This window comes from Malaclemys terrapin, chromosome 24, assembly GCF_027887155.1.
Source record: "Malaclemys terrapin pileata isolate rMalTer1 chromosome 24, rMalTer1.hap1, whole genome shotgun sequence".
Taxonomy (NCBI): Eukaryota; Metazoa; Chordata; order Testudines; family Emydidae; genus Malaclemys; species Malaclemys terrapin.
In genome coordinates this window covers 16,957,804-16,981,664 of record NC_071528.1, presented here as the reverse complement: position 1 = coordinate 16,981,664, position 23,861 = coordinate 16,957,804, and the positions used below count along the sequence as shown (strand labels likewise).

Below are 23,861 nucleotides of genomic sequence, written 5' to 3'. Positions count from 1 at the left end.
TGGTGTTAAGAAAAAAACGGTCAGACCGGCCAATTTATAGGCTTGTGGTTTGAGGTGTGTTTAACTCCTCTGCATAATTGCTTGTGTGATCTGTCCTGGGTTCTGGCCTTAGGGCAGAGGAGTGTGTTGCATGAAGCCATTAGATAAACATTGGCAAGAAGGAACGCCTTCTGCCAGGAGACGTCTGGAGCTGCCTTTCTGTTACACCAAGGGGAAAATTAGTGTTTGATTTGGTTTGTTTTTTCCCCCCACTGTTGCCTTTTGGAGAGAACTTGTCCCACACAGGCAGGTTAAATAAGACTGTTCCAGGCACCTCCTTCATGCCTAACCAGAGAGTTGATAGAACATGCTGATGACCCATCTAGTCTGGTGTCCCGTGACAAGCATCAAGCAGTGCTGGATGCATTGGAGGCAGATGTAAAACCATTTTTTTATTCATTTATTTATTTTCCCACTTGCACCTTGTTTAATTTTTTTACCAGAGGGAGAAATTTCCTTCCTGACCCCAACTGAAGATCAGCTCCAACCATGAAGCAGGATTTATAGTTGCTATTGTAATTGCAGATATTGTTTCCTACTCAGTTAAGTAATAGATCCTGCTTACAATTTCCTGAGTCGTAAGGCTCAATAGTTTCCAGTGCCGGGCAGTTCTACACTGTGTAAAAAGCATCTGCTTCCATTTGTTAGAAGCCTTGTCGCTCTGTGTTATGGGATGGAGTGAATGCGAGCCCCCGATTGGCTCCTCATACTGCTTCACAGACTAGAGCCCTAATGCTGCAATGAGCCCAAACTCTTCGAAGAATCAGGGCCAAAATACCCCTCATCTTTTTAACCTCTCCCTGTGTGAATGTCCACTGAATCATGTGATTATCAGCGCCTGTCTCTAGACCTTCCTTACTCCTGTAAGAAGGAACCCAAACTGAACGCAGGATTCTAGGGAATGGGCATGCCACCAATTTAAAGAAGAGCCTGTTGGTATTTATAGTACAACATAACCCTGTTTTCCTTAACTGCTGCTGAGTGGTGAGTGAATGTCTGCGCAATGCCTAGGAGGTTATTTTCCTGGGAGGCCAGCTAATTCAGAACCCCTCAGTGTGTGAGAGGAATTCAAGTTGTCCCTTCCTTGGGCATTATCTTACACTTACAATAGATAAATTTAATCTGCTGTTTTGTTACCCAATTTCCTAGTTTTGTTAGTGCCTTCTGAATCTCCTTGCAGTTCATCCTTCTCTTCACTAACGCAGCCTGGACTGCAACCAGAAAATACAGCCACCTGTATTCCACCCCTTAGGCTAGGAAAGGGGGTGGCCTCAACTTTTTAAAACTATGCCACTTGAAAATGTTTTACCTGCTGTTATTACAAGTAACCCCTGAAATGGCTAGAACCAAAAGACTGGAAGGAAACTTTCCAGTTAGTTTGCTGTGTAGATTCACCGGCCTTTTGTATAGTCTTTCCCCTCTAAGATCAGCCTTCTCTGCTGTTCATCTGGGCCTATCACAAAGCAGCAAGAGTGAGAAGAATGTTTTAAAAAGAAACTATGTTGGTAAAACCCATAAAAATTGATTTTGGGGAAGTATAGGACCTGAACTGCTTTTCACTCAGTTCCCCCTCCCAAAAGGACTAGATTTCAAGCACTGATGGCATTTCTTTTAACTGTGGTGTCCCACCCACTTGGTCTACAGGTTCATACAGTGGACTGCCACGTGGGATGCTAACATGTAACGTGTTGTATGTGTCATAAGATGAGAATGGTACAACTTGTGGCATAGACCGTGATCTGTGATATATCACGGAATTGTTGGGGCTGGGAAAGCAGGTGTCCGACGGTAGGTTCTTGGGTGGAGGTGCAGAACTTTTCTTCTGACTCACCCTTGAACCCAAACCAGGTAAGTCTCATGAGCCCCACTAAGGAGCTCACCAGGCTGAGTCTGTATCTGATGCAAGTGGGGGCAGAGGCAGAGAAATCCTGCTCGGGAGGGAGCTTGTGGGCTAAGGATTATGGGCTTGTGTCCCAGAGGTGCTGAGCACCTGCTGTGCCCGGTGACTCCAGCTGGAGCTGTAAATGCTCTTCTCTGTAAGGACTGGCTTGTGTTGGGGCTTTCCTGGGGCAAGCTGCAGGGAGGGGGACAGGGTCTGGGTGACATCCATGGTGTGAGTCCTGTCAGATGCCACCAGTTAATGCAGACCATTGAAAAGGTAAATCCCTTCTTCTGGAGCAGGAACCATCCATATGCCCTCTCCAGGCAATTCAGCATGGTGGTTGTGCTCCTTGCCCAGACACTTGGCTATGGCTACAGCTAAGTCCCCACAAGAATTCACTCAGCTCAGGCAGATGTATCGGACTCTCACCGAATGGGCTTTTCCTGGAGATCAGAGCGATTTACACAACTGCGCAACGGCAAAAGGAAAACGTGCTTTGTACCAGCAGCATGAATCCAAACTGAGTGTAGTGCGCAAGAGGAGCTGCAGCTCTGGTAAGGATTCATCCCGCACGGTCTGATCTCCGTGGAAGCCTCGCTCGTGGTCGGGGCAGTGGTGGCTTGTTCTATAGATCGTAGCAAACGGTTGGGGAAGAATCTTCCCCTGGCAACTGTAGTCACGGTCCAGCCTCCCTGGGCGATCAGGAGAGCGTGGCCTTGAGACAGAGGCAGGAGAGACTGGCTCGTGCGCCGCACGGCAGCAGCCTGACGCTGTCTGGCCTGTAGCTTTAATAGCAGCAGCAGACGAGTTTGGCCTGGAAAGACACAAATTGGCTCAAAGTCTTTGGCTTGGGAATAATACCAAAAAGCTGCTTGTGCAGCGGCTGGCGACGGAGCAGTTTAGCAATCAGCACAAACCAGGTTTGCACAGTTCAGTAGGGCCAGAGAGGGCACCTCCACCCCCCCCAGCCCACGGGATCTGGCTGCACAGAGCCTTCCTGATTCTTAACAGTCTTAGGACCTGGCTTCCGAATGCTAGCAATCGCCCCCTGGGTCTGGAGAGAAAAGCCAGCTGGAGTGGGACAAACCCACTGCCTGGCGGGACGAGAGCAGTATCTGGCAGCCCACGTGGCCATGCTATCTGGGTGGCCTGCCACTGGGCTCAGTGACTCTGCAGGGCCGTCTGCATGATCCTTCCTGCGTGCTCTCTAAATGCTAGAATGTACTGGAGGGCATCTCCCCACCCCATAGCCAGTCACGCACATGCCACAGGAAACCAGGTGCTGGGAAACCCCTCCTGGTGGCTGCTCCTCAGGGGCTGGAGGTCTCCCACTCTGCAGTTCTGTGGGAGCCCAGTGGCCTGTCCCAGACCAGGAGGTGGCTATTCACTTTCCGACCTGACACCACCTCTGTCTCCCCTTGTGAAAGCAGAGCCTTGGGGCCAGGATCCTGTCTTTGGGGGGAGGCGGGAAGGAAGAGGCTGGTCCAGGTCACTGTTTCCTTGACATGCGGCACATTCTCTTTCCATCTCCCTGGTCAGGGGTTTCTCGTTCCTTCCCCTCCGAGGCTGGGGGACAAGTCAACCCCCCACCCCACTCCTTTCAGCTGACAAGCTTCTATGCATTGAGCATCCCAGGCTCATTCCCCTAATTCTGGGAGCACTGGGGATGAGAAGATGCCAGACTGGGTCAGACCCAAACTCCATCTGATCGGTCTCCTGTCTCCCACAGTAGCTGGCACCAGTTGCTTCTGAGGAAGATGCAGGAACTCCATAGTGGGCACTCCCGGAAGGGCTCATCTTAACCCCTAACAGATATTAGCTTGAGGCCTGAAGCTTGTGGCTTTAGCTGTAAAAGGCTTTGGGTATCCGTGGCACTGAGCTTCAGAGCCTGTGTCAATTGACTGACTGCGAGGTCTACAAATGGCAGTGTAGATGTTTGGGCTTGGGCTGGACACCGGACTCTGATACTGTCCGGGCTCCAGCCTGAGCCCAAACGTCTACACTGCAATTTTAGCCCCACCGCCAGAGTCCCACAAGCCCTAGTCAGCTGATGTGAGTCAGCAGTGGCCATGCCACGAGTCTCTTATTGCAGCCACAAGTACTCCTATTCTTCTTATTGCAGCGTTGATGTAATCTTTGTTAACGCTGTGTGCAATCCTGCTTTGAATCTTGCTCAGTTCTTGGCCATAATGACATCTTGTGACAGTGAGTTCCACAGACTAACTTCATAGTTTGTGGAAATGTATTTTCTTTTGTCAACTTTGAATTTGCCACCTTGCCTCTGGTACTTTGCATCCCTCCCGCCTGTCACACTGAGCATTGTTGGCTGTGGGAAATGGTTATTTATACGTTAAACAAGTAAACAAAAAATCTGAGGAAATTCCAATCCTGAAAAATGAGGGAATCCAGTGCCCGTGGGGAGCAAAGGGAACAAGGCAGAAGACCGAACTGAGGTCACAGGAATGGCCATGGGCTGGGTCAGACTAAGGGCCCATCCTGCCCTGTGCCAGACTTTTCTGAAGAAGGTACCAGAATTCAGTAATGGAAAATGATAGAGCAACTTGCCAGGGGGAAGTGCCTCCTGAAATCCTGTTAGAAGCTTGGTTATGCCCTAAGGCCAGGACTGTTTATCTTTGCAAGGTTTTGTCCCGTCGTTTAGTTGTGGATGTTCTCATTACTCCAAAAGAAGGCTCATTTTCTTCTGAATCCTGCTAAGCTCTTGAACTCAGCAAGATCCCGTGGCAGTGAGTTCCAGAGACTAATTTAGGGTTACCATATTCAAACATTTAAAAAAGAGGACACTCCACGGGGTCCCTGCCCCAACTCTGCTCCCTCCTCTGAGCACCCCGCATTCTCCCTCCTCCCTCCCCCTCTGATCTTGGTTGGGGGTTGCTAAGTGCTTCCCTGCTCCCCACTCGCCCTGCAGCCCCTGCAGCCTCTGTGCCCCCTGCTCCCCACTGACCCTGCAGCCCCTGCACCCCCCACACCCCTGCAGCCTCTGCGCCCACCGCCTGCCCTGCCCCTGCCCCCCCTGCCCCTGCAGCCTCTGCGCCCACCGCCTGCCCTGCCCCCCCTGCCCCTGCAGCCTCTATGCCCCCGTCTGCCCTGCTCCTCCTCGCCCTGCAGCCCCTGCACGCCCCTGGCCCTGCAGCCTCTGTGCCCCCTGCTCCTCCTCACCCTGCAGCCCCTGCACACACACCCCGCCTGTCCTGCTTCCCCGCTCCCCCGGCAGCGGCTTCGGATGCTCAGCGGCGACCGGGGCAGCGCGGGTCTCTGCAGCCCCGGGACACGCTGCACTCCCTTCCTGCCGCGCGGGGTGACGGGGCTGCAGGAAGGGTCCCCCAGTGGCCAGGGAGTCCCCGCCCGTGAGGAAAGCCCGAGCCACTGGCTGGGCCTGGCCTCCCCATGGTCCTGCGGGCTCGGATGGGGCCCGGTCTGCGGCTGCGCGCCTCCCCCCCCCCCCCATCCGAGCTCGCTACAATGTAGCCGGGCGGCAGGGCTGCACTGCAGACCTGACGGGTCGTGCTGGGGCCAGGCAGCCCCTGGCTTATGCTGCCTCCCTATTTCCCCGGACATGTCCGGCTTTCTGGCAATTCCCCCCGGACGGGGATTTGAGTACTAAAAAGCCGGACATGTCCGGGGAAATCCGGACGTATGGTAACCCTAGGCTAATTGTGCATGATGTAAAGAAACAAAGTAAGACCTTTTATCAGTTGTTTAAACGTCATTGACTGTTCTCTTGCCCTTGTATCATGAGCCAAGGTAGCAACGGAACAGCAGGCACGGCCCACCCTGCCTTGTCTAAGACAGGGCCTTTCCATGCAGGCAGGAAGCCTGGCTAACCGTGAACTCGTTTCAGAAGAGGTGTGAGTGTCAGGCAGCAGCTTGTGCAGTGCACTGCAAGGTCCGGTCTGGAACGTGATCAGCTCCCAGCTAGAACTGCTGGCTCGCCCAGAGGGGGCTCACTCCTGACCTGCAGCAGATCTTGGCTGGCCCTGGGAACTGGGAATCTCTTCAAATGATCAGCCCGTGACTGAGGGGTAGCTGCCCCCATGGCAGGGTGCGGCACTGTTCATTTGGAGGCTGTTTTCTCATTTTCTTGCTCTCCTCTTCCTCCTCCTCTGGAGTGAGTTCTAATCCTTGGGGGCGGGGTGGGGAGCTTCTGCTGCCAGCAATGTTATGCCTGTTTGTTTCCAGGGGCTGTTCCCAGACAGACGGGGAAATGTACCAGTGTCCCACAGAGGGACACGCATCAGCCCAGATCAGCAGTTCTTGGGGCCATCTGTATTCTGGCTCCAGGTCCAGTCAGCTGGTCTGATCAATGCTAGAGACTGCCGTGCCTAGTAGCTGCAACATCAGCTGCCTAGAGGAAGCACCTTTGGACCCCCCACTCTCCTGGCCGCGTGCTCAGACTTGTGGTTGGCCGTTCCCGCTCTGCCCAGGCCTGGTTTGATGACGGGTTGAGGTTCTGTGGGATCGCAGTGCTAAATGCTTCACGCATAATGCTCGCCATCCTGCTGCTGAGCTCCACAAATCCATCATGCCGTCAGAGCCGGGCCCAATGGCAGACCTGGCGTTTCAGGCCCCACCATGGCCGGTGCTCCCCAGTCCTTCCTGCCCAGGGCAGAGACTCTGTGTGCTCACTGCTGCCCAAGCCCCTCACTGCTCTCTCCTGCCTTGCCCATCGCCAGCCATGCCAGGTTCCTTTGTTAATACTGAGAGCCTGCACCACGTTGTGGAGCTTAGCTCCCCAGAATGCCATCCCTCTTCTGCGGTTAGCGCTATGTAATCGGTGCTGCAGCTCTGAACGGTCCCCAGTCCCAGATCGCAATCTCTGCCCTCGCAATTGTGACGGTCTTGGCCCCATCTTGGCTCATGCTGCGCCAGGCCCCCAGAGCCCTTGGTCCTATCCCTGAAGGCTGCTGTTCACTTCGTACTGTTACGAAACACCGGGCAGCTTGTTGCATTTTATCAGTGTTTCCCTCACCCGACCATGCTGGAATCTGCCAGGGATGCACTGGAGAGAGAGTAAAGGGCTGAATAATCGCCGTGCTGTACTGATGCCATCTAGTGCCTCTAACAATCCGGGGAGAAGCCCCTCGTGTACTTGCAGCTGGCTGAGAGTCCGCACCAGGTAATGGTCCCGGATGCAAAACTCACATTAAAGTGCTTGAAATAGCGCAGCCACCTTTCAAACTCTTCCATATAGTCCTTAAAATACGACCGCAGCGCGATCCACCTGACTTCTAAACTAAGTCAGGACCCGGCGTCTGGTGTGCACACATCTCCCAGGACTACAAAAGGCAAACCCACCTGCTGGGCCTCAGCCACAGAGTTCAGATCCAAACCTTCAGGCTCTTCGGTGTCACACAGGAGCCAGGTTAGACGCTTGTATCTGGCTGGGGATTTTCTCGGCGTTTAGGAGTGTTTGGATCCCAGGTTTTGGTTCAGGCCCATCTCTCGTTCATGGGAATTCAGGGAGGCACTAGACACAAACACAGATACGTCCGTCCCGGTGAACTCCCCTTTCTTCTTGTTGAGACTCTGCCTGGAATATAACCAGCATCTGGCTTGGTTCCGGGGCATCATGGATTCCACACTACAGAGCCTCTTGCACAAGGTCTTCAAACCACTTGATTAATGCACGAGGGACGCTGCAGGTGGCCTGCAGATCTGGATACTGCAGTGCCTACGCTGGCCTTTTCCTGAGGAATTCTCCGCTGAGATGAGAGGTGCCAGCCTCCTAGCCATTGCCCCCGGAGTTCTAGCTGCTCCCAGCAAGTTGAGATCACACTAGTAACAACTCTGGCAGGGGGGTGCTGGAACAACTTGTACAGTGTGGGGCTGAGAGCCATTGAACCAAACTGTAAACCCTGTCTATAATGGAAACCACTTAAAGCCAGGGGGTGCGGCAGCCCCCCTGCACCCCTAGTTCCAGTGCCTATGCTCTGTCTACGCTGGAGCTGCCCCCCCATTGCTGCCCCCACTAAGCGGCACCAGTGCTGTGCCTCTTTCTGTCGGCAGATCCCTTGCCAGTGTCAAAGGGGATTGCTTTAAAAAGAGCAGCAGTTGGCTGCATCCTTCTGGAGCCAGCAGCACTGAGGGGCTCTTTAGTGCTGGTCTGAAGAGCATCTGGACGGAGCAGCTTGCGCTGGAGTCCTGCAAAGGTGAGAGAGCAGCCGAGGCGGTCTGTAGGTAACTCGTTTGGCTGCATTGTGCCGTGCTGGCGTGTTATGGAGATGCTACGTTCCTGGCTTGAGAGGCAGGGTCCTAGTGAAAATATTTATCCTTTAGAACAGGAAGGGTCCAGATGGGCTGCAGCTCTGCCAACAGGTTGGGTGCAAATAAAAAACATCCATTAATCTCCTGAACGTGCCCACAGTGAGCAGATCTTGTCCAGGGCATGCAAACCTCGGCCTACTGCTGCTCTCTGTGCTCAGGATTCCCTTGCTTTGTCTTTGTGGGGGCTCGTTGTAGCAGAAGAATCCCATGCACCACTACAGGCTGGGGACCGACTGGCTAAGCGGCAGTTCTGCAGAAAAGGACCTGGGGATTACAGTGGATGAGAAGCTGGATATGAGTCAGCAGTGTGCCCTTGTTGCCAAGAAGGCTAACGGCATATTGGGTTGTATTAGTAGGAGCATTGCCGGCAGATCGAGGGAAGTGATTATTCCCCTCTATTCGGCACAGGTGAGGTCACACTTGGAGTATTGCATGCAGTTTTGGTCCTGCCACTACAGAAGGGATGAGGACAAATTGGAGAGAGTCCAGTGGAGGGCAACAAAAATTATTAGGAGGCTGGGGCACATGACTTACGAGGAGAGGCTGAGGGAACTGGGATTGTTTAGTCTCCAGAAGAGAAGAGTGAGGGGAGATTTGATAGCTGCTTTCAACTACCTGAAGAGGGGGTTCCAAAGAGGATGGAGCTAGACTATTCTCAGTGGTGGCAGGTGACAGAACAAGCAGCAATGGTCTCAAGTTGCAGTGTGGGAGGTCTAGGTTGGATAGTAGGAAACACTATTTCACTAGGAGGGTGGTAAAGCATTGGAATGGGTTACCTAGGGAGGTGGTGGAATCTCCACATCATCATAGGACCTAAACACATCAGCCACACCATCAGGGGCTCGTTCACCTGCACATCTACCAATGGGATATATGCCATCATGTGCCAGCAATGCCCCTCTGCCATGTACATTGGCCAAACCGGACAGTCTCTAAGTAAAAGAATAAATGGACACAAATCAGACATCAGCAAGCTGTCCTTTTCTAACCAGACCTGCAGCACTCACTGATGGCTGGGGCTCCACTCTGCACATGGGGCTCTGGGGGAAAGGGAAAGCTCTGTGGCCATGTGGGGATCCCAGAGCCTGCAGGGACAAATCCTTGACGTTCCCCAAGGGCAGAGCATAAAGCACCCAACCACCATTAGACCTCCCTGGGTATCATCCCAGCCAATGTCCCCCCAGAGCTGCTGCTCGGCTCCCTCGAGCTTTGGGTCAGATGCCTCTGCAGTGGTGAAAGCAGCTGTGGCTGACTATGCCTTGGTTGGGCAGGACGGGGAGGTGGGCGCTGGACGGGGGCAGTAAATGCAGAGCAGGGAGCAGGAGGCTAACAGCACCTGGCTTGTAGACCGACACTCCCTCTCCCTTCTGCTAATAGAGCAAAGTAGTGTGTAGCACCCCCAGCTCTGGACCGGGACCCCATGGTGCGAGGTGCGCTCCTGGAGCCGTGAGGGACTGAGGCGCACTCTCCCAAGTGGCCTGGGCACGGTGGGCCTGGAGCAGGTGCGTGGCAGGTGGCTGATGCTAGGAAGGTGGGGATGGGAGAGAGGGAAGGTGACTGTGTTTAAGAAAATCCAACAAACTGTATTTGGAAAACACTCTCCCAGCAAGAGGCCAGGGCATGATCGGGCTCTCCATTCCCCGCCCTTTGGGGCACCCCTGCGCCTCGCTCTGCTGAGTGGCTGTTTATAAACAGGAGCGCCAGCAGCTTGTTACGTGCTATGCAGCTAGAAGCAATGTCCCTTCCTCGCTTGATCTGAGGGTGACTCGCCCCCCATGCGGCTGGGGCACCCTGCCCAGTGTGGGACAGTCTGAGCTCAGATGCTTATCAGGGTCTTGCAGCAGAGGAGTTAAACCTTGATTCCTATTCACTCTTGTGGTTTCCTGGAGCCCAGAATAATAGCTGTTCCAAGCGCTGCCGAAGCCACGGTCTCAGTAACTGGAGTACGAGCGACGCTTGTTCTGGTTAGGGCTGGGGCTGGATTGGCTCGCCACAGCATGAAACAATGCTCACACCAGTTAGGCTGCAAGGATATGTCAGGAAGGATCCTGCCCTTGGTGACTCTGAACCAGAAACTCCCTTGTGGCAGCACGTCCCAGGACTTGCAGGGCCCAGAGCTCAGCCATCTGGACAGCGGTGCTGAGGGCGAGGAGATGCCCCCACTTCCTTTCCTGGGTCCCACTGCTAGAGGGAGGGAGCAGGTCAGCCCTTCACCTAGAGCTCTCCCAGGAGTGGTGGGTTCGTTTGGGCTTGGAGCCAGCCTGGGGCCCAGACAAGGAAAGCGTTTTTGTGGCATCCAACTCCCCCTCTTGCTTGGAGAGCAGAGGAGGGTCTGTCCCGCTGGTGAGTCGGTCTCCATTAGCCAGTGCCAGTTGTACTGCGTGGTGCAGTATCCCATCATCCCACCTCTTCCCCTGTCATGCTGGGACCCCGTCTGCAGACTCGATCTGCAATTGGCATCTCCTGTTTGCTTTCATGCATCACTGTAGGGCTGCGCAGGGCATCAGGCAGGCCATGCTCAGGGCCTGGCAGCAAAACACTGTGACAGTGGAGCGCTCCAGAGAAAAGGGCACGAGGCTGTGGATACTGGAAAGTATTAGGCAACCTCCCCTAGGAGCCTCGCTGCTTTCTAGGAGCGCCGGAGGGAGGTGGGGTGCTGAGCGCTTGTGCGCAGGCAAGTGCAAAGTGGTTTCTCTTTGAGCGGAACAGGAAGCCATTTGTGGCAGTTGCTGGCCGCACATCCACTGCCGACTCGGGCTGTGCTGTGAGCTGCCAGCCTGGGCGCCCCTGGGGTGCTTCTGGGCTTCTCCTGTCCATGTCACCCAGCAGGGTCACTGCAGGTATCTGCAAGCAACGGAGCTACCTTGGTCTGAGCAAATCGCAGGCCGGGGGGGGCGGGTTTGTTTGTGACTCAGGAAAGGGGAAGTGGCAAGAGGATTGATTGAGCCATCAGCTACTGACACTTCTGAGATGAGCCTTGATGTGTGTCTTGTCCCGATACCCGGCGGAGACTCCCGGGGCCTGGGCTGATGAGACTGCTGCCGCAGTGTACTGAGGAGAGGCCTCCCACGTCCTGGGTAAGTCACACTCCCGGGCCCTGCCTCGTTGTTTGCTTGCTGCAATGGCCTGTGGGAGAACCGACTAGCTCTGGGTCGTGGGCTTTTGTAACTCACCCCCCCACACCACGCCCGCTGCCTTGCTGCAAGGACTGGCCCCTGGGAAGGCCCCTGGGATGCAGGGCTCCAGGCCAAGACGGGGGATGTTTGGGGTAACGGGAGAGGTTGAGGGCAGTGGCTGTAACTTGAGGCCTCCCCTCTGCCCCTGTCTGTGGAGGTAGCTGAGGCATTCGGAAGCACTGGGCTGGGCCAGCTGCTTGGGGAAGATGCTCTTGGCCTCAGGTAGTGAAGTCTCTGGGGTTGGTGGGTCGTGTGGTGAGAGGGGTCGCAGTGCCGCTGGCGGCAGAGGGAGCTGGGGTTTGGGCACATGCTGCAGCTGCCCCTGGCTCTAAAGCAGGGTCAGCGTTTGTGTGGGGTGTGTCTGGCACCCCACAGTCATCAGAGGGCAGCCCTGCACCCTGGGAGGGAGGGAGGGAGGGACGTCCCTCCCTCCCTGATGTTCAGTCTTTCTCACCCTAGCGTAGCGCCCCGCCTGCGCCCTGGCCCCGGGTGCTAGAACCCTGCTGGGATTGGCCTGTTCTCCTCTGGGACCTGGGGGCCGTGAAACCTGCCGGGCACCTTGTCCCTCTCTCGCAGTGACCTGCAAGCCCCCCTCGGTCCGCAGTGCACAGGCAGGAGCCTGGCCCAGCTGCCCAGGGCCGGCCTGCCTGGGGGCGAGATGATGGCTCAGGTGCCAGCCGCCAGGTGGCAGCACCGCACGTCCAATCGCGCAGAGGCCTGTCTCCCAGCCTCACAGCAGGAACCCTGATGTGGGTGGCCCCCGTCATCCCCACACATTGGGCAACTGGGCGTCTTGTGACTCAGGCTTCCTGGTTCCCACGGTAGCCGGCCCCAGGCCAGGCTCTCGCCTGGCTGGCTGCAGACAGGCCCTAACCCTGCGCCGCCTCCCCCACGCCTGTTCTCCTTTGCAAAGGTGCCTGCCCCCAAGCTGAGGTGAGGGGCTTCTGTGCTGCTCCCAGGTGCCTGCGGGCGTCACTTCGTCAGGAGTCCCAGGCACCAGCTGTCCTCCCGCCCGCTCCAGCGGCGAACCCCCTTGCACCTAGCACCTCTGGCAGCTTGCCCAGGGGAGGTACCTTCAGCTCTCCCCAGCTCTCCCCTGGGGTGATGGCTGGACTGTCCGCATCGGCCTGCATGCACAGCTCCCCACTCCAGGAGCTCTTCCACCCCGCAGTGGGGGCTGGTGTTGGTCTGACTGGCGAAGCAGAGGAGGAAGGGGCACCCGTGCTCTGCAGGCCATGGTCTGGGACAGGAGAAGGTTGTGGGGCTGCCCCATGGCTCCTGAAGGAGGAGCCCCACTGGACTCCAGGCCCCCAACACCCACCCACAGCACTGAGGGAGGAGGGGTGCCCTGGAGCCATGGCTGGGATTCTGGAGGAGAAGCTGGCCTGGAACCCGGGCAACAATCTGGACCCAGCCCTATGGGCCCTGTGCAGTCCAGCAGCTGGAGCCTCGCCCAGGGACTGGCTTCAGGGCATGTTGCTAGCGAGAAGGACCACGTCCCCCACGGGGTGGTGTCACCAGCCTCATGGTCTAGGGAGGGGCAGTGGAGACGGGCCCAGGGAGTGACTGACCCCCAGTCACACAGTGAATTGGGGTCAGAACCAGGAGCCCTGGCTCCCAGCTGTAAGCCACACCCTGCTAGCTCCCTCGGGGCCTGTTCTCCGGCGGCTGGATGCCCCCAGAGGGCAGCGTGCAGGGAGGGGGCCAGGAGGGGCTAAGCTTACCCACTACAGCCTGAGGTGGCTGCCTCCCCTTCCCCTATGCCCAGGGGGAGGAAGTCCCACAGACCAATCTCGTGGAAAGGAGCACGGGCGCTGCATGGCCATTCAGCCTCAGAATAGGTTCAGATGGGAGGAGAAGCCCCAGCTCCCACTGGAACATCTCCTGGCGTGAGCTCGCTCGGCAGACTGGAGGGACAAGGCCTGGACTGACGCTGTGACAGCGGGTGAGAGCTCTGAGTCCCTCTGGTCCCCCACTGGTTCAAGTGATCCTGTCACGGGCCCTGGCCTGGGTGGGGCGTGCGCTCCGCTCCTGGGGTCAAAGCAGCCTGAGCGTGGCTCTCTATAGTGCAGGCAATTCTCTCCCAGGCCGTTCCCAGCTGAGGCGATGCTCTCCCTACTCTGGGCTCTGTCCTGCTCGTCCCGCTCTGCTCTCTCCTCTGGCTGTGGCTGGAGCGGCAAATGCTCAGACTTGGTGGCCGAGGAGACCCCAGAAGCCAGTGCCTTCTGCTCCACAGGGTTAGGTTAGCAGGGCCTCCCACAAGGCATTTCTTGGAGAAGCAGGCTTTGAGGGAGACCAGCCTGAGAGCAGGGCCTGGCCGGGGACAGGGTCTTTTCACCCCAGGCAGCCTGTCCTCTACTTTGTAAAGAGTCAGCCACGTAAGCGAGGCCTGGGAAATAGTGAGCCGTGGGGAGCAGACTCGGCTGTAGGGAGATTGCCTAGATCAGTGGTTCTCAACCAGGATTAGGTGTACTCTGGGAGGTATACCCCAGAGGTCTTCCAGGGGGGACATCAACTTACCTAGATATTTGCCATGTCTTACAACAGGCTACCTAAAAAGCACTGCTAAGTCAGTACACACTAAAATTTGATACTGCCAATGACTAGTTTATTCTGCTCTATATACTATGCACTGAAATGTAAGTACAATATTTATATTCCCATTGATTTATTTTATAATTGCATGGTAAAAATTAGAAAGTCAGCCATTGTTCAGTACTAGTGTGGCTGTGACACTTTTGTAGGTCTGATTTTGTGAACAAGTAGTTTTAAAGTGAGGTATCATTTGGGGGCACACAAGACAAATCCGACTCCTGAAAGGGGTCCAATAGTCTGGAAAGGCTGAGAGCCACTCGCCTAGAGCTCAGGCAGGCTTCCCATGGCTAGAGCTCTGCTTTCCCAGCCTTGCCACAGGGCCAAGGGGTTGGGTAAAAGTTTGGGGCATCAGCTGGAACAAAGGGGTGGGGGGAAGTAGGCTGAGTTACCAGCACAAAGTCAAGGGGTCCACTCAAATTTTGGGTGAAGGGTCAGGTCTCTTATTCCATCTGAAGCAGCTTGACGATGCGGGCCCCCCTTAGCCTGATCAGATGCTATGGGGAAAAGGAGCTGGAGACAAGTCTGTTCTGGGGCAGTTTCTCCTGCTGATGGTGGGTTTGCTGCAGAGCTGCCCAGAACTGCTGGCTTGTCAGAGGGACGGCTTCCCAGGCCTGCACTGTGGAACTCGCTCAGGCTCTGCCTTTGCACTTGGATACGCTGCCAACCAAAGCTGTAAACGCCAGGCCCGTGTGCGCGTGGTGGTCATCCTCTGTTTCCATGGTACGAGTACACGGGACCCCGCAGCACTGATTGAGTGGCTGATGGATTTGGCAGGCTATCATCATCGTGACCAGGAGTGGAATGGGGAGCTGTTTGCCAGCCAGGGGAAAGTTACCGATGTGCTAAGAGCTTGTTTTTGTATTTAGTTTCAATCCGGTAAGTAGTGCTTGGTGCTTAGGGAGCAGAGCCGTCGTCCTAGGGGCACTCACTACTGCAGGAAGGGTGCGCGGCTCCTTCGTGCAGGTGGGCAATATGAAGCTCAAGAATTTCCCTCTGGCTGCCTCTTCTATCAGCTGATACTTTTGACAAAACACTTGGCTTCTCCACTCCCCCTCTTGGCAGCTCCAGGGCTGGAGTCTGCAGAGCTGCCTCAGACCGTGCCGTGCTCTGCCTTGCAGCGACTGCATCCTCGCCTTCTGCTTGGGCTTTGTCCCCCAACGGGGCTCGGAAGGCTCCCCAATGGCAGACTCGCTGCTAAACCACTCCTGGCCGTCGTTCTCAAAGCGCTGGATGAAGAGATGGTCGTTTAAGCGAGGTAACGTCCCACCCGTGGGCCATGGACGCTGGTTGGAGCCGTGCTCGGTGGTCCTGGGTAACTGCTGCAGAGTAGTGCAGACACCCAGACCCGGAGCTAGCGGAGTTTTGGCTTGCTTTGGCAGAGAGGCTTATGTTTGTTTAGAAACGAGCCTTTCCTTGCCGGAGGGGATGCTGCATAAATATTTGTTCATGCTTTTCCTTGCCTTTAATCTTCTCTTCGGGGCACCTTCAGTGCTGCTAGCAGCTGGGTAATTGGTTAAATATCAGTCTTCTGGTTTGATAATGAACTTGATTCATTGCTCCCAGAGGCCTGGAGAGCCTAAAGTTTATAGAGGCAGCTGCCTCCAGGTGAACCTCTGGAGTGCTGCAGGTTATGTCATGCTGAGAGCTCAGCTCCCAGAGCCATGTGTGCAAAGGGGCTGAAGGCCTCTGGTGCTTTCAAGGAGACCCCCTGGAACTTGTGGGCTAACAAAGCCTCAGCACTTGACAGGAGCAGCCTGTGATTTGAGGAACGTGGTGCGCCGCACAGTACTGAGTAAGGCCCCCGCGGTGTTATTGAGCGGTGACAGAGGAGACTGATTCTGGTATTAGGGTCCTCAGCTCCCAAACACCGCATAACTGTCCCTGAAAATGTTGTGTTGCTTTTGGCCAACACTAGAGCCAGAGGCCTGAGGAGCATGAATTTCGCAGTCACTTGGGGCTTGGCTCGTCCTATGCAGACATCATTTCCCCAGTGAATGTTTACAGCGTGCAACTGCCACGCTGCTCTGATGCTTCCAGGTATTTTTACCTGCGATGTCGGAGCTCTCAGCCTGCTCCTCCCCCTCCTTTTCACCTGGCTCTTCTCTCCCCACATCCCTGCCTGCCTTTTTCCCCCAGCACTCCCCTCTCCTGAGTGGACGAGCCTTGGATACAGGGTGGATCTGAGACTCAAACTGAGCGAAACACGGAAAGTCATTCTGGACGGGAACCAGAAATTGACACAGGACTAGGCTCCCAAAAGGCTGATTCAGGCTAACCCTTTCCAAACCTGGATGTGCTGTGGCAGCTGGCTGGGGCACAGGGAGATGTGAGGCAGCTGATGAGAACTGAATTTTGCTCAATTCCAAATTAAGCTCATCTCCCTTGTAACGAGGTCGTGGTACTAACTGGCTCCTACGCATTGGGCTGGAGAGTGTCTGTCTCACACCAGCCCCCCTCCTGCAGCGCCGTAGGGTCTGCACACAGGGTTCAGCGAACACTGCCTCAGAACAGATTGTCCTTTTGGGCGTTTGCCTCACGTGCACGAGACATTCAGCCGCAGCTCAGCTCCGCCCTGCAGGCCTGTGCTGCTGCCGGGGATGCACTGTCTCTGGGCCAGCAGCAGAGGAACCAGACTCTCAAAATGCATCTGAATCCCCCACTTCCCTCCCCACAAGTTACTGTATCTGGGACCTTCCAAAGTGCTTTATCAGTGTGACAAACACAAACTGGGCTGGGCTCACGCCATCCTCCACTGACGTGCCGCCGTCTCTGGGGTGTCACAAAGGACTTGTGAAGGCAGTGTGCCCCAGCTGGTGAATGAGAGACATCCCTGCACACACATCCTTCATCCTGAGCCATGTGGTATGGGCTCTAAGCACTCATCTAGTGGGGACCGCCTGTTAACCACATCGGTGTCAAACAGACCCTAGCTGCTGGGGAACTCAGGAGCCGAATACCCCTGTGAGATTCTCCGGGAGCCTTTCTCAGCAGGACCCTGGCAAGCTCGCAGTCCAGGTGGAGCTGGTTTAAAGAACAACGCCAGCGCTTCGCTCGCCTCCTGCCCAGCGGCTGCCCCCACGTGGCTGAGGGCTGGCCTGTGGGGAGGGAGCAGGGGATTTGTGTCAAGGAGTGAGATGGGGAAAGGGCACTGGGCTGTCTTCTGGGTCTCTCAAGCCTAGAGCGGAGTAGGGCAGGCGAAGCAGCTACCAGCCTCAGAAAATGGACAGGGGGTGTTTGGTTCAGCAGCACGAAGGGAGTGAGAACACGCGCCCGGAAAACAAACCGGTTCAACAGTAGCAGTCATTGCCAGAAATCCTGACCCAGCGCGGTCAGAAAGGGTCTGGAACCGGTGACAACGTGCTGCCGTTTGCTAAAGGAAGCTCCGAGTACGGCACCCAGCAGGCTCGGGGGCTGATTTAGGGGAAAGAGGAAGAAGCTGAGCATATGTCACTTGGCCCTGGGCCCACGGCACAAAGAGTGATTGCTACGGGGAGGGGGAGGTCCCGAGGGTGCTACGAGGGGCTACACCCCACCGTAATGGGGAAATGGAGACCGGACCTCGCTGTGACGGATCCGGCTGCGTAATCCTCTCTGGGGGGAGCTCCAGTGCTTGGGAGAATTGAACTAAACTGGACAAAGACCTAGCAAATAGACAGCCAGGAACCACGCTGCCCTGGCGCCCAGGAGGGACCAGAGGGGACCCAACCGGGACCTTCTGCTGCCTGTCTCCCTAAAGTAGTGGTAATCGAGTTCAGTGATGAACATCATCCCCACGTCCCTGCGTGGGTGCACTGGTTGTGTGTGGGTTCGTTTCCTTAGCAGTCAGCAATCCCTGCCTGAGCCCAACAGCCAGGCCTGGGCACTGCTTGGAAGAACGGCTGGAGACTCCCCTGTATATGGCTGAGAGTTACTGTTTGAGTCAGACAGCTTGTCTCCCCTCCCTCAGCCCAGCCCTCATGAGCGAACGGCTGCTCACGCATGGCATTGGCACATGCACCAAGGGGCCGCACTCATTCAGAGCCCCCAGGAGTGGCAGGTTTATTGTGCACTCTGCAGCTGTCTTAGTCTGTAGCTCTAATAATCCGGAGAACCAGCCGTAAAGGGTTGGCTTTGGGGCCAGGAGGTGGCTTCCTGATTTTTCTTTTTCGCTCTTAAACTTGCGGTTGTTATAAGTTTCCAGGAGTCTCTGTTCAGGCTCCTGGGAAATCCCCCCGGCTGGGGCCCAGCCATTCCTGCTTGTGGAATGATTACACGGCGTGGTGTTGCTGCCTTTCTTCACAGTGTCTGGTGTTACCTTTTAGAAAAAAGAAAGTAGTGAGAATGCCTGAAACGTGGAGACCCTGAGCTGCGCCTACGGAATGTGCACTCTTGATTTTTCTCCAGCATGCTTCTTCCCCAGGCGGTTCGCTGACTCATTCACTGAGCCTCACAAAACCCTGCACGCTATGGAGTGGGGGAAATTGAGGCCCAGCTAGGGGGAAATGTCTTGCCCAAGGTCATATAGTGAGTCAGTGGCAGAGCTCGGAATAGACCCTGACAGTCTGCTTTGCTCTAACCACTAAGCAGGTGCAGCGTCCACATCGGATTCACCTGGTAGCCCAGTCTGCAAAGAACCAGGGACCGGTTTATCAGAGGTAGCAGCAAGGACTGCACTGATTGGGCTTTAATCCTTCTTGGTGGTGGTGGTGGTGGTGGGATTTAACCCCTTGTGGTGGGGTTTCCTGGCACTTTCACACAGACTCTGCTTTAACTGAGTGGAACCTGCTGAGCTTGTCTGTATATCGTCAGAGCCAGAGAGGAGCTACAGGCCTGCGTGCCAGTCTGTGTGCCCCCAGAGATGGAACTCTCCTGGCCTGGGCCAGCCCTAGGGGCTGAGGGGCGCAGGGAGTTAACCTGAGCCAGTGGCACAGAGTGGAAGAGGCTCCAGTGTTGTCCCTTCCTTTGGGGCCTGGGGGCAGATTCACCCAGGCCACAGGCCTGCCCTCTCCTAGCTGCTGGGCATTTACACACGTCCCAAACTGTCCTGTCGTGCTGCATTTCCCTTCCCTTCTCTCCGTGCAGGAGCTCCGCTCCGGGACCAGGTGTCAGCCATGGAGCCGGGCTGTGGCTGACCCTTAAATCAGACCAGGCTCCCAGGCTGCTGGTGGGGCCCGTTCCAGTCCTAGGGAACTCGGAGACCATTTCCCCACAAACTCAGCTCTGGGGATTCCACGGCCAGGCGCTCGCTCGCTCGCTGCAGCAATACCCTTTTATGGTTCCCAGCCAGAGGCGCGTTAAGCAACCACAGTCCTAATCTGCTTAATGTTTCCTTAAAGCAAACAGTGAATGCTCTTGAGAGCGTCACTCTGTCATCTCATCTCCAGCCTCCGGCTGAGCAAAGGTGGGAGCTGCTGCTGCCTGCCGGAGGGGTCTATCCCCACCCCTCCAGCTGTTGCTGCATTGGGCCTGCCTGCCCCGAGGAGCCTGCATCTTTTACAAAGGAGAAACACACAGAGCCCAAGGCCTGGTCTATGCTTCAAAATTAGACAGTCCGAGCTATGGCTCTCGGGGAGGGGATGCATTTTGTGACCTAAGCCCCATTGACGACGCAGCCAGGTTGATGGAAAGATTCTTCTGCCTGTTGGCGAGGAAAAGCCCCTTCTGTTGCTGTGGGAAGCATCCACGCTACAGGAGCGCAGCTGCAGCACCGCAGTGATACTGTGATAGCGCCCGCGGTATAGACACAGCACTGGCCCAGCGACTGCGCTGAGCCCAGAGGCTGCAGGTTCCTACTCAGAGTGTGCTGTTGAGTGCGGGGAGCCTAATGCTGCGTGTCCTGCCCCGTTCAGGGCCATGGACTTGTCCAGCTCTCCCAGAGTGGCGCTGGGGATGCAGGGCCGGCTCCAGGCACCAGCACAGGAAGCTGGTGCTTGGGGCGGCCAATGGAAAAGGGCGGCACGTCCAGGTCTTCGGCGGCAATTCGGCGGCGGGTCCCTCAGTCCCTCTCGGAGGGAAGGACCAGCCACTGAATTGCCGCTGAAGAATGAAGCGGCGTGGTAGAGCTGCCGCCGAAGTGCCGCCGATCGCAGCTTTATCTTTTTTTTTGTCTTCGCCACTTGGGGCGGCAAAAAAGCTGGAGCCGGCCCTGTGTGGATGCCCCTTGCCACGCAGTCTGCTCCTGTGCTTGGCAGGCACGTGTCTTAGTCCTGCCCTGCAATATTGCTCCAGGGTCACTTTGTCCCACCTGGGCCTGCCCTGCTCTCACTTGTGCTGTTGGACTCAGAAAGGTGTAGGAGGGGAATCCTGCCTCTGGGTTCCTGCCAGGCTACTTGGGGGCTTCCTTGGGGCCAGGAAACCCCTCCCACTCAGCAAAGGACGAGGGATCTTCTCAGCAGTTGCTGAGTGGCTGCTCTGTGCAAGTGTGGATTGGGTCTCGCCCAGTTGATTCTTGTGTGCACACCAGTCTGTCCAGCCAAAATTTGAGAATTTCAGAGGCTGGTTTGCGAATGTGGTGCGCCTGTCCACATGCCAAGCTGTTATGCTTGGTGACCAATTGTGTGTAGCTGATAGTGGTGCTGACTTAGTAGGAGACTCTATCCTGGGAGGGACTCTCGGAGCTGCTCGTGTTACGTGGATTAGATCAGGGGTTCTCACCCTTTTTCTTTCTGAGCCCTCCCCACCCCCCAACATGCTATAAAAACTCCAAGGCCCACCTATGCTACAACTACTGTTTTTCAGCCCTGCCAAGGTGGGGCTCCGGCTGGGATTTCTGCCCTGGGACCCAGCCAGTCTAATGCTGGCCCTGCTTGACAGCCCCCCTGAAACCTGCTGACAGCCCCCCAGGTGAACCGCTGGATTAGATGAACATGGCTGATGTGACATCACACCCTACCTCACAGTCTGCACTGGCTCAGGGCAGTCTGGGAGGGTCTGTCAACTTGGGCATTTGCTTCTCTTGGCAGTTGGATGAATCCAGTCGGACCTTCGGGGCATCCGACAAGGCTCCTCTTGTTTGCTTAGTCTTTGGCTCCTGGGAGGGTTTGCTGGGGAGGTATGTGGATTGCTTTGCTACTTGGCTACCCCTTCACCTCGTCTCTCTCCATGGTACTAGCTGGAAAGGAGTCACTGCAAAGGTAGCGTGGGGCTTAATTTGTCATGTCTGGCTGTGCACACATTGCCTAAAATGGTCTCCCAGCCCTATAGCTCTGGGCTCTATATGCTGCTGAGTAATGATGCCTTGCTGTGCGGGGCTGTGTTATGAAGTTTACGGGGGCTGGTGTGCAGGACTGATTTATCGAGTGTTGAATAGGAGTGTCTGCAATGCACAGAGAGGATCTATGTTGTGCTGTGGGGTGAAGTCTGTGCCTCTGTCCAGATCCCCAACCCCGGGATGGCATGAGGAGAACAAACTGAATGTTTTCCAGGATTCCAAGAGTGCTGGTTCCATTCCAGGGTTCCACTTCAGCACGGAAGATTGAAGGCCGCCGTGTAAAGGCGCGATGGGCCTCTGTCTGGAGCGGCTCCGGCAGGCAGGACGCGGCTGCTGCTGTTAGAGGAAAACACTTTATTGGTTTAACTTCGACGCGTGTGACTCAGAGCTATCACCCACCTCGCAAAACGCGTGTCAGTCTGCAGTGACTGCCTGGTCCCTGCAGCTGGCTACCTTTAGGGCCCTGACAATTCCCTTTCAGAGAAGGTTCCCTGTTTCAAAGGAGGCATGGAAACAAGAGGCTTCCTTTTTCTTCCCTTGTTCTAGACACCTCTCATTATGAAAGCAGAACTTGCTCCCCTCCCCTTGGGCGCTGCTAGCTGAGCAGTCCCTCCTGCTAGTGGCATATCTGACATGGAGGCCAGTCACTGTGAAAGTCTTGGGGATCCTGGCGGATAATCACCCTAAGATGAGCTCCCAGTGCGATGCTGGGGCCAAAAGGGCGAATGCGATCCAGGTCCATGGGAGGGTCTACATCGGTGTCTAGCCCTGTCCGTCAGGAGTCTCTTGGTGGCTTTCATCACACGGGGCATCCAACTAACTGCCTATTTACTCTCAGCCCAATGCCTGTGCTGTAACCAGTCAGCTTGATTTAGGTTTGTGACGTGACTAAGTGTGAGATGTCATCTCCACTCCTGCTGCTACCTATTAAACCTGAGGAAATCCAGCACAATCCTGTGACAGAGTAAACAAAAGCCTTTAGAAATCTTGGGACATTTTAATGGGGGTGTTTATGCTGATAGCCCATAAATAAAAGATTAAATTCAAATGTCTTTTATGTGGGATTTCAGTGTAATCTTTTAGGGTTTTTTCTCTCATATGAACCAATTAATACATATGGGAAAAAATAAAATTAAAAATGCATATTGCCAGACACTTGCCTCTGCTGATTGGTAGCAATTGTAATTTGAAGTCTCTGGAAGGAACACATAATTCTTAAGATTCAGGAAGGAAAGATTAACAGCCATCAAATAGCTACATCATTGCATGCCAAGTTCCATGTAACGCATTAGCATCCAGAGGGAGGTTTTACGCTTACTCTAGGACAGTTCTGTAGGGCTTACCCATCTTGAGGCTGGTTGGCCTCAAGGAGCTCCTGGCCCTCAGAGACCACGTACGGACTCTGGAGGCAAGGGTGGTGGAACTGGAGGAGCTAAGGGAGGCAGAGAGGTATGTTGATGAGGCTTTCCGGGACACTGTCGAATTGTCCCACCTCCAGTCAGACAGCCCCTGCGCTGTTGAGGAGGATGAAAGGCCCAGGGAAGCAGAGCAGTCAACGGGAGCAGAGGGAAACCTTCCCATAGTTGGGACCCTCCTTCCAGACGTTGCTGGGGTTGCCTCTCGCACTGAGGTTACCTCTCCGGGGGAGGGAACTCCAGTTGCTAGGAAAAGGCAGGTATTAGTAATGGGAGATTTGATCATTAGAAACATAGATAGCTGGGTTTGTGATGACCGGGAGAACTGCATGGTGACTTGCCTGCCTGGTGCGAAGGTTGCGGATCTCTCGTGGCATCTAGACAGACTTATGTGTAGTGCTGGGGAGGAGGTCGTGGTACATGTAGGTACCAATGACATAGGGAAGGGTAGGAGAGATGTCCTGGAGGCCAAATTTAGGCTGCTAGGGAAGAGACTGAAATCCAGGACCTCTATGGTGGCATTCTCAGAAATACTCCCAGTTCCACGTGCAGGGCCAGGTAGGCAGGCAGAGCTTCAGAGTCTCAATGCATGGATGAGATGATGGTGTAGAGAGGAGGGGTTTACATTCATTAGGAACTGGGGAAACTTCTGGAATGGGGGGAGCCTATAAAGGAAGGATGGGCTCCACCTAAACCAAAGTGGAACCAGACTGCTGGCACTAAACATTAAAAAGGTTGTAGAGCAGTTTTTAAACTAGGAGATGGGGGAAAGCCGACTGCTGCAGAGGAGCATGTGGCTCGGACAGAGACGTCTCTTAGGGGAGAGTCTAATGATAGAGAATCTCCAGGGTATAGTCAGGAGCAGAGGATGGAAGAGGATAAAGTAGGGGCCAGATCAGATGATAAACATTCACATAAAAAAGAATCTGATACATCAGAAAAGGACAGACAAATAAACAGTGACAAGTTTTTAAAGTGCTTGTACACAAATGCTAGAAGTCTAAATAATAAGATGGGTGAACTAGAGTGCATTGTGATAAAGGAGGATATTGATATAATAGGCATCACAGAAACCTGGTGGACTGAGAGCAATCAATGGGACACAATCATTCCAGGGTACAAAATATATCGGAAGGACAGAACAGGTCGTGCGGGGGGGAGGGGGAAGTGGCACTATATGTGAAAGAAAATGTACAATCAAATGAAGTAAAAATCTTAAGCAAATCCGCATGTTCCATAGAATCTCTATGGATAGAAATTTCATGCTCTAATAAGAATATAAC

At 55.1% G+C, this 23,861-nt stretch overlaps 1 protein-coding gene across 2 annotated transcripts in view; it reads left to right on the top strand.

Moving 5' to 3' along the window:
* Positions 1–11,187: 11,187 nt before the first annotated feature.
* ARHGEF18 (Rho/Rac guanine nucleotide exchange factor 18) overlaps positions 11,188–23,861 on the top strand; it is an 83,498-nt gene continuing 70,824 nt past the window's right edge. The window contains exon 1 of one of the 2 annotated variants that reach the window (XM_054013418.1): positions 11,188–11,280. Coding sequence is in view for 1 of the 2 variants with exons in the window: in XM_054013416.1 (XP_053869391.1) it covers positions 15,154–15,229 (76 nt within the window). In the remaining variant the exon portion in view is untranslated. Of the gene's footprint in view, positions 11,281–15,068; positions 15,230–23,861 lie in introns of those variants that run through there. The other variant, XM_054013416.1, reaches the window with a different exon arrangement.